At 39.4% G+C, this 13620-nt stretch overlaps 1 protein-coding gene across 1 annotated transcript in view; it reads left to right on the top strand.

Moving 5' to 3' along the window:
- CNTN4 (contactin 4) overlaps nucleotides 1-11814 on the top strand; it is a 297038-nt gene extending 285224 nt beyond the window's left edge. The window contains exons 19-22 of the mRNA XM_040628130.1: nucleotides 509-695; nucleotides 1127-1239; nucleotides 6446-6614; nucleotides 9192-11814. Of these exons, the coding sequence (XP_040484064.1) occupies nucleotides 509-695; nucleotides 1127-1239; nucleotides 6446-6614; nucleotides 9192-9292 (570 nt within the window). The 3' untranslated portion in view covers nucleotides 9293-11814. The remainder of the gene's footprint in view (nucleotides 1-508; nucleotides 696-1126; nucleotides 1240-6445; nucleotides 6615-9191) is intronic.
- The last annotated feature ends 1806 nt before the right edge of the window (nucleotides 11815-13620 follow it).

The raw sequence follows: 13620 nt of genomic DNA, 5'->3' as shown, positions 1-13620 counted from the left end.
ACCTTCAAGACACAGTCTATTGAGAAGAAGACTCAGATTCCCGTTTAGAGGCATTTGTTTCAAAGAACAATGGCTTCTAGTAGACATTAGTTGAATCATTAACATTCCACTGTGAGATCACCCTTTCTCTGGTACACTCGAGAAATCTTTTTCAAAATACATGTGGGTCTAAGCATTTACAATAGGGTTGGCAAAATGAGCTTTGACTTCTGACACACGCAGTATCACTTGGGCTCAAAATAAATGTGGGGGACAAGCGAGAATTATCCAACAATGGTTGTGCCAATTTTCCATCTTACTATGAAGCTCAGAACAAAAAGGGGGCCCTTCCTATTGCAGGTAAGTTCTCAGAGCATACCAACCCCTTGGCTCTGAAAGTTCTGCTTATGATTTGGTATAAAAAATTAATTCAATCGTAACAATCTGCATTTTTAAAAAAGTCAGCTGATGATATTGGAAATATCCCCAATAGGTATGATTTCCAAGGTCTTCCCTTTTATTTTCTCAGGTTAAATACTGGAGACATGATGACAAGGAAGAAAATGCTAGAAAAATACGAACAATTGGAAATCAGACATCAACAAAAATCACCAATTTAAAAGGCAGCGCACTGTATCATTTAGCTGTCAAGGCGTATAATACTGCGGGGACAGGCCCATCCAGTGCAACGGTCAATGTGACAACCAGAAAGCCACGTAAGAACATCCTTGCTCAGAAATATTTTAGGGATTCATCAGACATATCCCCAGTTCATTCCCCATCCCCACCTCCCAATGATCATTTGCATACTAATTGGTATCATTATGTGGATTCAAATTTACCTTAGCATTTTAACTGAACCTTTCCGAACACCATGCAAAATTCATTGCTCCAGAGGACAGAAAGATAAATGTTTTTCTCCTCACTGAGAAAGGCTACTTCTTTTAGATATCAATGTTAGGCGACCAACTGAATCTTTTTCCATTTGCAATGCTGTATCTCGTCAGATTTTAGTGACCTTGAAGACACATATTAGTGCAATAGCCCATTAAATTGCTTCCACTCTTGAATTCTAGTAAGGAGATATTCCTCAGAATCCATTGAGACTTAATAATCTGTGACTTCGTATATCTTAATTTTTTTATAGCACCAAGTCAACCCCCTGGAAACATCATATGGAATTCATCGGACTCCAAAATTATCCTGAATTGGGATCAAGTGAAGGCCCTAGATAATGAGTCGGAAGTAAAAGGATACAAAGTGGGTAATTTCTTTTTTGCAGAGGCCCCTAATCCTGCTGTTAGTGAGAACAGTCTCTTCTCAGGAAATCATATGAACTATGTTCTCACTTTCCCTGATGACATCCCACAGCCCCTCTAGGCATCTCTGTCCCCACAGTGGTTTCCTCTGAGTTTTATAAATGGTCCACGGCAATAAGCCAGATGTAGGAAATTGCCTAAACTTCGGAATCAGGCAGAGTCAATCAGAAATGGTTGAAGACCCTGTGGTTGTGTCTTCAAAAACTCTTGAAGAACCACATTTGTAACATCTCTCCTGTCAGCTTTGTTTTGTGCTTGTCCTGGTTGTCTTTTTTTTTTTAATCAACAATATTATGAATGGTTAATCATTTTTGTTCATGTTCGTATAGTTAGAGAGATTTATACAGAGAAAAAGAAGCAAAGAATTTGTAGAAGATTCATTGGCTTGATCCCAGAGTGTTAGCCTGACTTTAAAGAGCTAGAAAAGAAAATGTGAATGGCCTTGGTGCCACAATTAAAAGCAATTGGTAATATCTTGTTTCGTTTCAGTTTGAAGCAACATTCGAGGCAGTGCAATGCAGGCCACACAAAACCAGTCTGTAGGCTATATTTTGTGGCATTTTTGCACAGAGATGTTGAGCGTAGCAGATAGGCAGTTTAACTAGCTTTAACTAGTCAGGAACTAGTTAAAAAAACATGGGACTGTTCGAAAGTAGGTGATAAAACCTGAGCTGGAATTGGGAGTTGACATAGTTGGTGGTAGAACCTTAGGTATTATGATTAGAGATTCAGGAAAATGCTCCCTGTCATGGATTCCTTTTCTTTCATTCACATGGCACGGTGATTTGTATTGTACCAATGGAGAAACATTCCCTAAAAACTAATCTTCAGACCTTTTACTGGGCCTTTTTTAAGAGCAAAGTCTTCTGGAAGGGCCTTCTAGCATATAGCACAAAGAGATAGGAGACCCACATATTGGTCCTCTATTGACTATGTGACTCTAAGTGAATCACTTAACCCCTTGGGATGGCATTTTCTCTTTTATTAAAGGAGAAATTTTCTAGTATCTTCATATTTCTCTGAACTTTTGCGCAGACATTTCAGTTGGGCTATGAAAAAGGGAGAAAGATAGACAGTTCTCTGGGAAAGAGTGTTCCAAGCACAGTGAACCAGATGTGCAAAGGTTCTGAGGTGGGCACATGCCAATGTGATACAACAGGAAGCATGAAAGACTATGATGAATTAGAGATTTTCTCATTGTCCAGAAGCAGCCGTGGCTTCTGAGCTCTTACGTAGTGTTGCCAAACAGTATGGCCATATTTTCCAGTTTTTCAGTAAAACGCAACATTTTTTTCATGTATAATTTTTTGGATGGTTTTAAAGGTGGACATCTAACTTAAAATAAAATAAACACTACAAGAGCCAAACAGTTAAAATATGCAGGATGGTTTTAAATGTGGACATCTAACTTGAAATAAAATAAACACTACAAGAGCCAAACAGTTAAAATATGCAGGGCCATCGGTTTTCTACCCTCTAACCTCCCTTGTTTTGCATTTGTGAAGACAGAGACCAGAGAGGGGAAACAATTTTCCCACACAGATGGTGGCCAAACTAGGCTGAGTTAAGAATATAGGTTGTTGACCTAGACTTGCCTGCATTTGAATGCTAACTCTATCCTTCACTGTTCATGGTACCTTGGGAAAATTGCATAGTATCTTCAGGTCTCAGCATCCTCATCTTTGAAATCAGAATAATAAGGGTGCCGACCTCAAGAGGTAATGGTCTTAGAACATACGGTGTTCACTGGCCCACTGAAGATGTCAGGCAGATCCTCCAAAGCCACCGTAAAGCTCCCCAGGGTCAAAGAGCCCAGGCATCCCATAACATAGTAGGTAGTGACAGAGCTCTCATTGCTTGGAGGAGGACATCTCCAGGTGCTGAGTATATATCTGTGTCAGTGAAGTGGGGAGAGGTTCCCTGCCAGGTTCCATAGATAGTGCTTTGAATCAAAGCACAGGTCAAAATAACACAATTAAATGCTCTGATACCAACCACTGCCTCATCTTTCTCCCTGGTATAGTGGTCCAGAAATCCAAATCACTGTGATGGTTGTAGCCAAAGAGTGGGAACTGCCATAGAACACCAAATCACCTAAATGTTGCTCATTGTAGCATGCAAGGATGTCCCGTGAAGGACGAGGAGCAGAGGAAATCCAGTTTGAGGGAAAGTAGCTGAGAGTCCTATTGTTAACCTTTATTATGGGAGTGTCTCAGTGATTTAAAAACATCCAGGGACCACAGCTGCAAGAACAGAAGCATAAAACTGTGCCCTAAGGACCTTCCCCAGAAGGTCACTGAAATCCAAGGAAATCACACCTTTGGGAGGCAGTGACTTCACTTTTTTTGGGGTATTGATGATCTGGACACTTCATATATTGATCTACATCTAGTAAGAAAATCAGAGATCCAATGGCTCCATTTTAGCGACTTATACTGATTCCCAAGGCAACACCTGTCATCTTTGATAACTTAGGACAAATCTCCACTTTGATGTTTCACCCAGACATTGAAAAATGGACTACAACTAAAATAATTTCAGGTTGTTGATGCTGTCTAATGTGATAAGAACAAAAACTAAACTTCTCTAACTTTTCATTAAAGAAAAAGAACATACAGCGTTCAAACAGAAAGTAAGCATTGAATCACGTTTGCTACTGTTATCATTACTCCCATGAATCCACTCTTTCTCCAGGTCTTCCACCCTGGATTATATGAAATGCAAGCACAGCCTTCAAATCAATCAGCTAAACCGAGTGGTGTAAATAAAGGTTTTACAGGCTTTTATTTAGGTTCCAATGCAGTCCCTAATATTACAAGACTGATAAGCCGCACTGATAACGGGGCTATTTTTTCCTGGAAGTGTTTCTTTTGGATTTATATTTGAAACTGGTTGAATTCTCTGTGCTCTGTCTGGCAAGGACCAGAGGTAAATCAAAGAAGCAATTTATTCCTCAAAGCCAGCTGTGCCCTTGCATCCCATCAGCCAGCCCATGTTCCTGAAGGGCCGTGGTGAGACGCTTTGACACTCCTGAATGTGCCTGAGGATTTATTTGAGCCTGCTCGTTAACGAGGGGATGGCGAGTTTGATACGACTGATGCTCCAGAGAAGGAGGGGGGCGCTTATGAATCTTTCCACCTTAAGGAAATTGTGTTTTCCACCTTGTCTTAGAGAGATATAAATTAAGGTGATGAAATGCCAGGGAACAAATGGGATCTATACCATTTTGAGGGAATTTTATGAATTTTATGTGTGTTTGGTTTTTATCTCAGTAGTGGAGTGGCCTTATCCTTAACCCCAGCAGATCAGAATTTTGAAATGTGAGCTAACCTTTCAGTTCTCAAAGCATGGTTCCTGAACCAGAGGCCCTGGCATTATCTGAGAACTTGTTAGAAATGGAGATTTTCAGGTCCAACGTCAGACCTACTAAGTCAGAAATTCTGGGGTGGGGTCCAGTGATCTGTGTTTGAACAAGCCCTCCAGGCAATTCTGATACACGGGTTAGATCCCTGATCTAATCCAGGATTTCCAGCCGCATTAACATCATGTCAAACTCTTTTTTTTTTTAAGTACCACAGCCTCAACACCCCCTCCATGGAGTCCAACTCTGGATGGGGCCATAGCAGGCCTTCTGAGCCTCCTCACTTTGGCCAGTTTGAGCTGGAGGACTCTCGGTTTAGGGACCGTCCTCTGCGTTGTAGGATGTTTTGCAGCATCTCTGGCCCCCACCCAGTAAACAGGAGTGCCTCTGTGGCAACCAAAAATGTCTGCGGACATTGCCAAATGCCCCCTGGGAGAGAGGAGCAAAATTGCCCCTCCACCCCCCTCCACTGTGTTGAGAAGCACTGGGCTAGAGTGTCACTATTTTACACATTCCCCAAGTGCTTCTGCCACACAGCCAGGACAGAGAACACTCATCACCCACCCCTCTGTTTCTCACTACCAGGAGAAACTGGAGCTGTTGGAGGATTGTGATTTAAGAGAAGGGGTTTAGGAGTTCTCACCCTGCCACGTACCAGCTCTGTGACCTCATCCAGCCTCTGTTTTCTCATCTGTGCCATGGAATAATAATGCCTGTGTTGTCCAATTGTTGTGACAGTTAAACATGGCGATGTTGATAAGGTGCTTATGTCGCAGTCAACATCGGAAAGTATTTGCAGGATTGTTATCATCACAGTTGTTATATCCAAAAAGGTAGATGCACTTGTCCAGGCTTTTAGATTTTGTTTCTGGTTGGAGTTGGTGGCAATCAGAGTAGGTAATTCAAGGCAGGGGGATGTGTTTTCAGGAGACCTAGTTGGGAACCTCATCAAATGAGCCACCACCCCGGACTCCCATCCAGGGGAGGCCAAGAAGGGAAACATGAGTGGGATTGTGGAAGCTATAGACACTTCTGGAAAGACAGTAATCACCACAGAATATCCCGTTTTCCACGTAGCTCAGAAAAGGTTCTGAGGCGGAGGAGAAGGGAGTTCCTGCCCTTGCCTTTCAGAGATCATCTCCCTGTGCTGAAATGTGCTTTCTCTGAAGGATTCATGATAATAATAATGTGTGATGCCTGCCTTGTGTTTCTTACCTTTGCCAAGGATGTTTGTTTATCTCATGTTCCCTTTAAGCCATCATAAACACTGTATGTCTTCCATGCTTCCTTTGAGCCAAGTCCATCACTTATATGCAATCCTTATGCAATCTTGAAAATACCCCAGCGAGGTGAATGTCATCGTTTCCTCATCCATGTAATGAAGCTCACATTGTAAATAGGAGTATAGTCACACAGTGGCCAAGTTGATTCTATGGCCAAAGTCCCTCACGTGCAACTGAGCTCTATATGGCCTCCAAGAGGAATTCGTTTTCCAGGCATGTTACCTGAACGTTCCAGAGGTTATGTGAGGCCATACGGTGTGTTGGTTGACAGATGCTACCTCCGTCCCTGTGCTGTGGTGTCCTGTAAACTCCTTCCTCATAATGAAACGGTGGCTGCAGACATGTCCCTTGCTATAAATGAGCCTCCCAAGTGTGTGTGGGCAGCCTGACAACCTCAGTGTTCCCACACTTCGCTGGTGCCCAGAGGTGAGAACAAATGAATGCTCCATCTTCGGGGCCTTTGTGAGGACAGCAGGTGACACCTGTTCTTTCTATATTGGCAGGTCTTGTACAGATGGAACAGACAAAGCAGCACATCTGTCATTGAGACAAATAAAACATCAGTGGAGCTTTCTTTGCCTTTTGATGAAGATTATATAATAGAAATTAAGCCATTCAGTGATGGAGGAGATGGCAGCAGCAGTGAACAAATTCGAATTCCAAAGATATCAAGTAAGAGTGTCTCTTTCCTCCTCTCCCCCTGCTGCTAGATCTCCTAAGTCTTCCCGATGAGTCCAGGCTTGGGCAAAGTGAAGCCCACAAAGAAAGTCTTCTATGAAAATGGGCAGTACTGTCCCCTTTCAGCAGGCAACTGATGTTTGCTGATCACAGGCAGTTTCATAGAGAAGACAATTTGACTCGTTTTGACTGATTTAATCAGTTCCCAATAAAAAATCAGATTAAAGCAGCCCCAGACCCATCACACAGGTTTTCCCATGTGGACGTGTGGTTTGCATCTACAATAACTGTAAAATTATAGCTCAGAAAGTTAAAAGCATGACTCAGTCAGGAGAAAAAAGCAAAGCGTTCTTTAAAATGCTGTAACTATTTGTCTTTAGCAAAACAATATAACTCAATGTCTGTGGCTAAAAATATTTTGAACTTGACACTATTAATTTTGAATGTGTGTATGTAACATGTACATAAATACATATGTCTATATATAGTCAAGATTATCTTTATTTACGAAGACTGAGCAGTGTGAGAATATTCTTTTTTTGAGCAAATATATATATTCAATCCTGTTTTTTAAATACTATGTTTGCAAATATTTCAGCAGAATATTATTTTTATTGCATGATTACATTTATTTAAAAAAAAAAACAGAAAAGGCAAATCCACAGAGACAGAAATCAGATTAGTGACTGGTAGTTGCTGGCCAGTGGTGTGAATATCAGCTGAATGGGTCCTGGGTTTCCATGTGGTGTGATGAAAAAGTTCTGGAACTAGATAGTGGTGCTGGTTGAACAACATTGGAGTGTACTTCGTGCCACTGAGTTGTATACTTTCAAGGAGTTAAAATGGCAAGTTATATGTTATGTGTATTTTACCACAATAAAAAAAAAGATTGCAGCTAGATACTTAAGTGTAGATTTTCACTGGCCTTTGGGTTTAACTGTCTCAAGATAAAGGGCTGGAGATAGAGATTGTCAAGCCATCAGTGAAGACATGGTATTTAAATCTTGGGCAAAATTCTCTCCACAGCATCCTGTGTTTCAGACACTCTGCTAAGTGTTCATCACATTGTTTTTCAGATGAGGAAAAGGGTCTAGTATGTCTTGCTGATACCAAGTTATAGTAAAGCATCCACTAAGCAATTTTAACTTCATCTGTAAAATGTAGATGCTTCTGACCAGACAAGGAAACGTTCATTGGTCGTTTTACCCTTCCCCTGAATTGGAATTTGCTAACATTGACAAATAGAACAAGACCTCGTGGAGACAGAGGCTGCAGCAATCCATGCTCCCGACTCAGGAGTGATTTGTCAATTTCCAGATGAAGTTTATATTTACTGTACCTTTTCTCCACATAAACATAGAGACATTTTTGTCTTTTATTTTTTTTTAGAGGTAGGGGAGGAACAGAGGCAGAGGTAGAGAGAGAATCTTAAGCAGGCTCCATGCCCACCGCAGAGCTTAACGCGGGGCTCGATCTCACAACCCTGAGATCATGATCTGAGCCTAAATCAAGAGTCCATCGCTTAACAGACTGAGCCTCCCAGGCACCTCAGCATTCTTGTCTTTTAAAAAAACTGGGGAGAATTGGTCTCTATACCTCAGTAAGGCAAGGACTCTAAATTCTGTTGAAAGGAACCAGAGATGTGGAACCAGAGATGTGGAAGTAATTACCAAGCCACAAAAACACAAGATTGGGGTTTTATGGAGGTTAATTTATCTCACTCTGTTAAAATCTGACTTCATACTTTCTAATCATTGTAAGGATTGTTTGGTTGTTGTTTTTTTTTTAGATTGGTGATTCTTGGTTTAATTCATTATAAAAAACAAATCATAAGCAATTATATTGGTATAATTAATTGATATTAGATGATAAGGATATAACTGTGAAAAAAACATGTTCTCTCCCTCAAAACATGGTCCATTTTGTTGGTCAAAGATCTTACAATCTTGGAGAACCTCGAACAACAGTTGGTAATCTGTTACTATGAAAAATGTAAGACCTATTAGAAAAGGTTTTATTTAAAAGGATGGAGATGATTTTGTTGGGAGAAAAGGATATATTTAGACAGACGTGGATTTGAATCCCAATTCAGCTATTTACTAACTGGTTGACCTTAGACAAGTTATCTTACTTCTCTGGGCCCTAATTTCCTCATCTGTTAAATAATGTAATAACAATACCAGATGTGCTTACATTTTTTGTAAGAATCAAGTGTCCCGTGGCTCTATGCCCAACACAGAGGTAGAGTTAAAAAGGGAACAGTAACTTTTATTTTGCTGCATCATTGATATAATATTCATTAGTAATGTTATTAGTAACATTGAGGTTTCTTTTCACATTAGATGTAGAATCCTTATTTTGCAAATGCATCAACGGAGGTCCAGAGATGTCCCATAACCTACTCTTAGGTTCCTGGCTAGGTAGTCATAGAACTGATATTAAAAAGTCATTAGGAAATTGTTATTTCTGGTAGGATCTGGCCAGTTCTGCTGATGCCTAAAACCCTTTGGCCTCGTTTTCCTCTGTAGCTAGGGTGAAGCAGTATTGAGTGAATTTATTCTCTCTTTTCAGATGCCTATGCAAGAGGAGCCGGACCTTCCACTTCAAATGCATGTACACTGTCAGCCATCAGCACGATCATGATTTCCCTCACAGCCAGGTCCAGTTTATGACAAAAGTTATCTAAAGGACTTGCTGTTTATAATATAAGCAACATTTAGCTAGTTGTTTTGAAGACACCCAGTACTAAGTAATATTGTTGTTCAAGTACATCTTATTACTGGAAAAAAAATGTTTTTTGCTTCTTTAGGAATGGCATTATACAGTACTTCCTCAAAGCAAATCTAGCTTTGTCTGAAGTTTCTTTGGAAACTCTGCAATGCACTGAAGACATCTGTAATATGATGTTACCAAAGCAGTTTACATATGTCCTTATATGCATATTTTTTATTATATATTTAGTGTTTTATAGAATTTTTTAAAGTTAACATGAAATGTAGATATTAATTTTTTCCTCTGCTGTAAAATGCTATGGGCAACACAATCATACAATTATTATTTGAGAATATTTGCTTTAGAGAAAGAGTTTGAAACTCTTCTTGGTAAATAAATTACAAATTACTTGTACAGTTTTACAAGATTCAGTGGCAGAACAGCTGAAGATTTGGTCTGTAACTCAAGGCTACTGTATGTAAATGACTCTTTGGACGGTTAATGCATTGGATCAAGTCCTTTTGATATGTACAATATATTTTCCCACCCTGTTGTGAATTTTGTTGTTCAACACAACTCGAGATGGTTTCAGGAATGGCTGCAAACTCAAAACCTAAACTAACTGCCCAAGAGGTACCTTGTGCAATATTCCCATCCCTGAATTTAGCATTGTACAGTAAGACTTTCCTTTCACTCAACTAAGTTAGCATCGTCTTTGTAGTAGCGTTATCTTAGACATTAAATTTGAAGTTACATATACAGTAGTAACATAGACCAAAAGTGACTATAGTCAATCAAGTCTTTCAAAGGATAAAAGATAATTTACTATCTTTAAATGTATCTGTCTTGAATGTACATTTTTTAAAAAGGTAATTCTCTGTTGATGGATTCATAATTTCTTTATATATGTGTATGTCTTTAATAATAGAGCCCTTCTTTTGAATCAAAATCATGTATGGAATTTGGCAAATTTCTCCTATTTCAGCAAATAGTTGCCGCAAAGAATTTTTTCATGACACGATAAAAGATCTTTAGTATAACTGTATGTTATCTTGATGATTATCCTGTTTTGCAGCAGGTAGCTTCGTTGCTTTATAAGCTTTACCTTCTAGGTCTTAAAATCACACATTGGAAAATGACAATATCAAAAAAAATATTCTTTTGAAAAGAACTATTTGTTATAATGGGGGAGGTTTTGTAAGCTGACACTTGTGGAACAGTGCATATAAAAGGCAATGAAATTTTCTATAAAAATTTTCACATGTAAACACTCTGCCACCTTTTCTTCTTTCTCAGAGAGCTCAAATTTGCCTGTAATTTGTCATTTTTGCTTACAAATAACAGAAGTTAACTTTTCAACCTTCTAGCTATATTTATCCAATAAAGTCATAATCAGGATTCCACTTGTGTAAAAACTAGGGCGGTAACCAGAAAAAAATATTGTCAGTATTTCAAGCTGTGTTCCTCTCTTAGTTTGATATGGTTACTTCTATGTTAAAATACAACAGAACTTAAAATCACACACACACAAAAATCAACAAAACAATAAAATGAATGAAAAAAAAAATGACACCCCAGGTAGTTCCCAACCCCAGTGTAAATGATATTTACCAGTGATCTAGCATATGTACTCTTTTTTTAAAGGTATTGTTAATAAATATTCTGTCATTTGTAAAGATACTTGTCTTTTGGGAGCATTTTTCCTGCCTGCCTGTCAGGGAATTTGTTAGCTCACCCTTGTGCTCGTTGTAATTTGAGACGATAGAGGGACTCAAAAGTCTCTGGCCATGATCCAAAGCTATTCCTTTGGAACTGACAACCCTGAAGACATCATTTCAAATCCTCTTTGGAAGCACAGAGGGTCAAAATCCACAAATATCCTGAAGATCAAACGTTAATATTTCCTCTTGATTAGCTAAGTCTTTTGTATGTTTAACCTATAGGGATATCTGTTGTTTTAAGGTTTCCTCCACCCCATTGCTAAAAGGAAAAATCTTAACTTGATCATTTAAGGCCCTTCTTAATCTAATAACGTAACTTCATACCAGGCTACACTGAGCCCTCACTGGCCCCAAAACACTGCTTGCTTTTGGTCTCACCTCTGTGCCTTTTGATCGTGCCCTCCCCACTCTTCTTTCTCACCCAATTCCCGACCGTCCTAGCGTAGCTCCAGCCCCAGCTGTCTGTGAAGTCTTCCCACACTTCAGCCCTTTAGGATGTCCTTCCTGTGAATTAGCCGCAAGCCCTGTCAATACCACTCATTTAGTAATTAATCAGGTACTACTTTTGGAAATCTCTTGTACTGTTATCTTGCATTTTAACTTAACTCCTGTATTGTTACTTAATCTTCCTTGTACTTATGCCTTGTCTTCCCAACTAGATTGTAAGCTCCTTGAGGGCAGGGACTTTGGTCTTATCTTCCATGTACTCTCCATAGTGCCTAGCACAGTGCCTTGCAATAAATAATCATTGATTAATTCACTGAAGGGGTCTTTGACGTAGCATTTTGCATCAGTTGCCCGCCTGTGTGCCACAGTGACCCAACCAGAGAAGACTGTGTCACTGCTTTTGTTAGGTGGTGGAAAGCATTAGAAGGCCTGGCTTCAAACTTTATGCTTTGAAAAAGTTCTTTGTATCTCTCTGCTTCATTATCTGGTAAATGAGGACCTGGATTAGCTGTTGTCTAACTGAGCTGAAGGTATTTTAGAAAGTGCATCGTAGGCACCTTCACCCACATCTGTCTGATTTGTTGGCTTCCGAGGTGGTTACAGGTTGGGTTCACTGGTTGCAAGCAACGGAAAACAACTGGCTAAGTTGAGCAAACAAAAAGGAATGACACAGATTAGGTCACACGAGCTGAGGAAACGCTGAATGGCCAAGTGTTGGTGAGAATAAGAACCAGGCTACTCTAAGAATCCAGACTGCAGGAACTTTGGAAATTGTATTCCAAGTGCTTTTCTGGAAACGAATTGGCTTTATGATTTTGATGCTACTCCGCTCCATATCCTTGATCACACCAAACCTGCACTCATAGCAAAGGGATAGCTGTGAGAGAAAAATTGAGATGACGTTTCCACGAGATGGGATAATAGATACTAGGAAGATCTAAGAACACAGTTTCTATGCTTAGCTATCCAAGGGGACTTCCCTGGGCCCGGGTCCCAAATACTATAGTCAAATGGAATATATTCCCACTTGGGATGGTGACTGAAGCAAGAGCACTAGGAAGAGGCCTATTTGCTTTGGTCATTTAACCATTTCAAGTGCTGACTCTTACCTTCTTTTTGTGTGTGTAAACTACCTAATCTACCTGTGATTTAACTGTTTAAAAGGAAATTCTATTTTGCCAGATAATTGGATTTTCCCAGTGGTCCTGAGTTTTTACAGAGCTCAAACACCCTTTGTACAAAACAGCATCTTTGCTTGGAGGCAGAAGACATGAGTGATAAATTTCATTTCTCAGGTGAGCTCAGAATTCTTCCAGCCTGCGTGATGGGAGCTTCCATTAGCTTTTTATCTGAAGATAGAATGACTGAGTTATTCCTACTTTCAGATTTTTGGTTATTTACATCCGGGAAGCAATGTTCAAATCCTGATTAACCTTTTCCCAGTCTCTTCCACCACCCTTACCTTTCTGCAAAGTATGCTCAAAAACGTTGAATGCTGAGTGATAAATTATAAAAATGACATAAATAGTACATAATTAACTACTAAAATGTCATGTAATTTTTAAAGTAATTTGATGTAATCACCATAAGGTGATTTCTGTACACCATATTGGATTATCCATGCCACTATTTCTCCTCCATTAACATAGATAATCAAGAATTGACTGTATTTTCCTGTTGTTAAAATTAAAACAATTCTCTGGCCAATCACAGTGAGGAGCAAGCCTTTTACAGTGAAAGACTTGTAGTCCATTTCTAGGCACACCCAAAATTACTCCATCAAAAATGAAAGACACTGGACCTTACACAGGCAGCTTAATACAGTGTCTAAGAATATCCTGGCGTCTGACCACCTGGAATGCATTCTGACAGTTGTTACTCACTATATAGGGTAAGGTTTGTAACGTTCTAAACGCACAGCTCTGTAAACATCAGCAACTATTTTATAGATCAGTTACTGTTCTTTTTCTCAACTGACTGAGATAGTCACAAAAACCAGATGAAGAATGCCGATGCTTCCCTTAGCCAAAATGAGTTGAACTCAACACACATGTCCATTATCACCTTTTATTTAAATATTTTCATGTCTTAATATAAATATTTAGTTATTTAACACAATT

The sequence above is a fragment of the Ursus maritimus genome, unplaced genomic scaffold, assembly GCF_017311325.1.
Source record: "Ursus maritimus isolate PB19 unplaced genomic scaffold, ASM1731132v1 scaffold_14, whole genome shotgun sequence".
Lineage (NCBI taxonomy): Eukaryota > Metazoa > Chordata > Mammalia > Carnivora > Ursidae > Ursus > Ursus maritimus.
The sequence above is the reverse complement of the archived record's forward strand: the minus strand, read 5'-3'. Positions and strand labels throughout refer to the sequence as shown.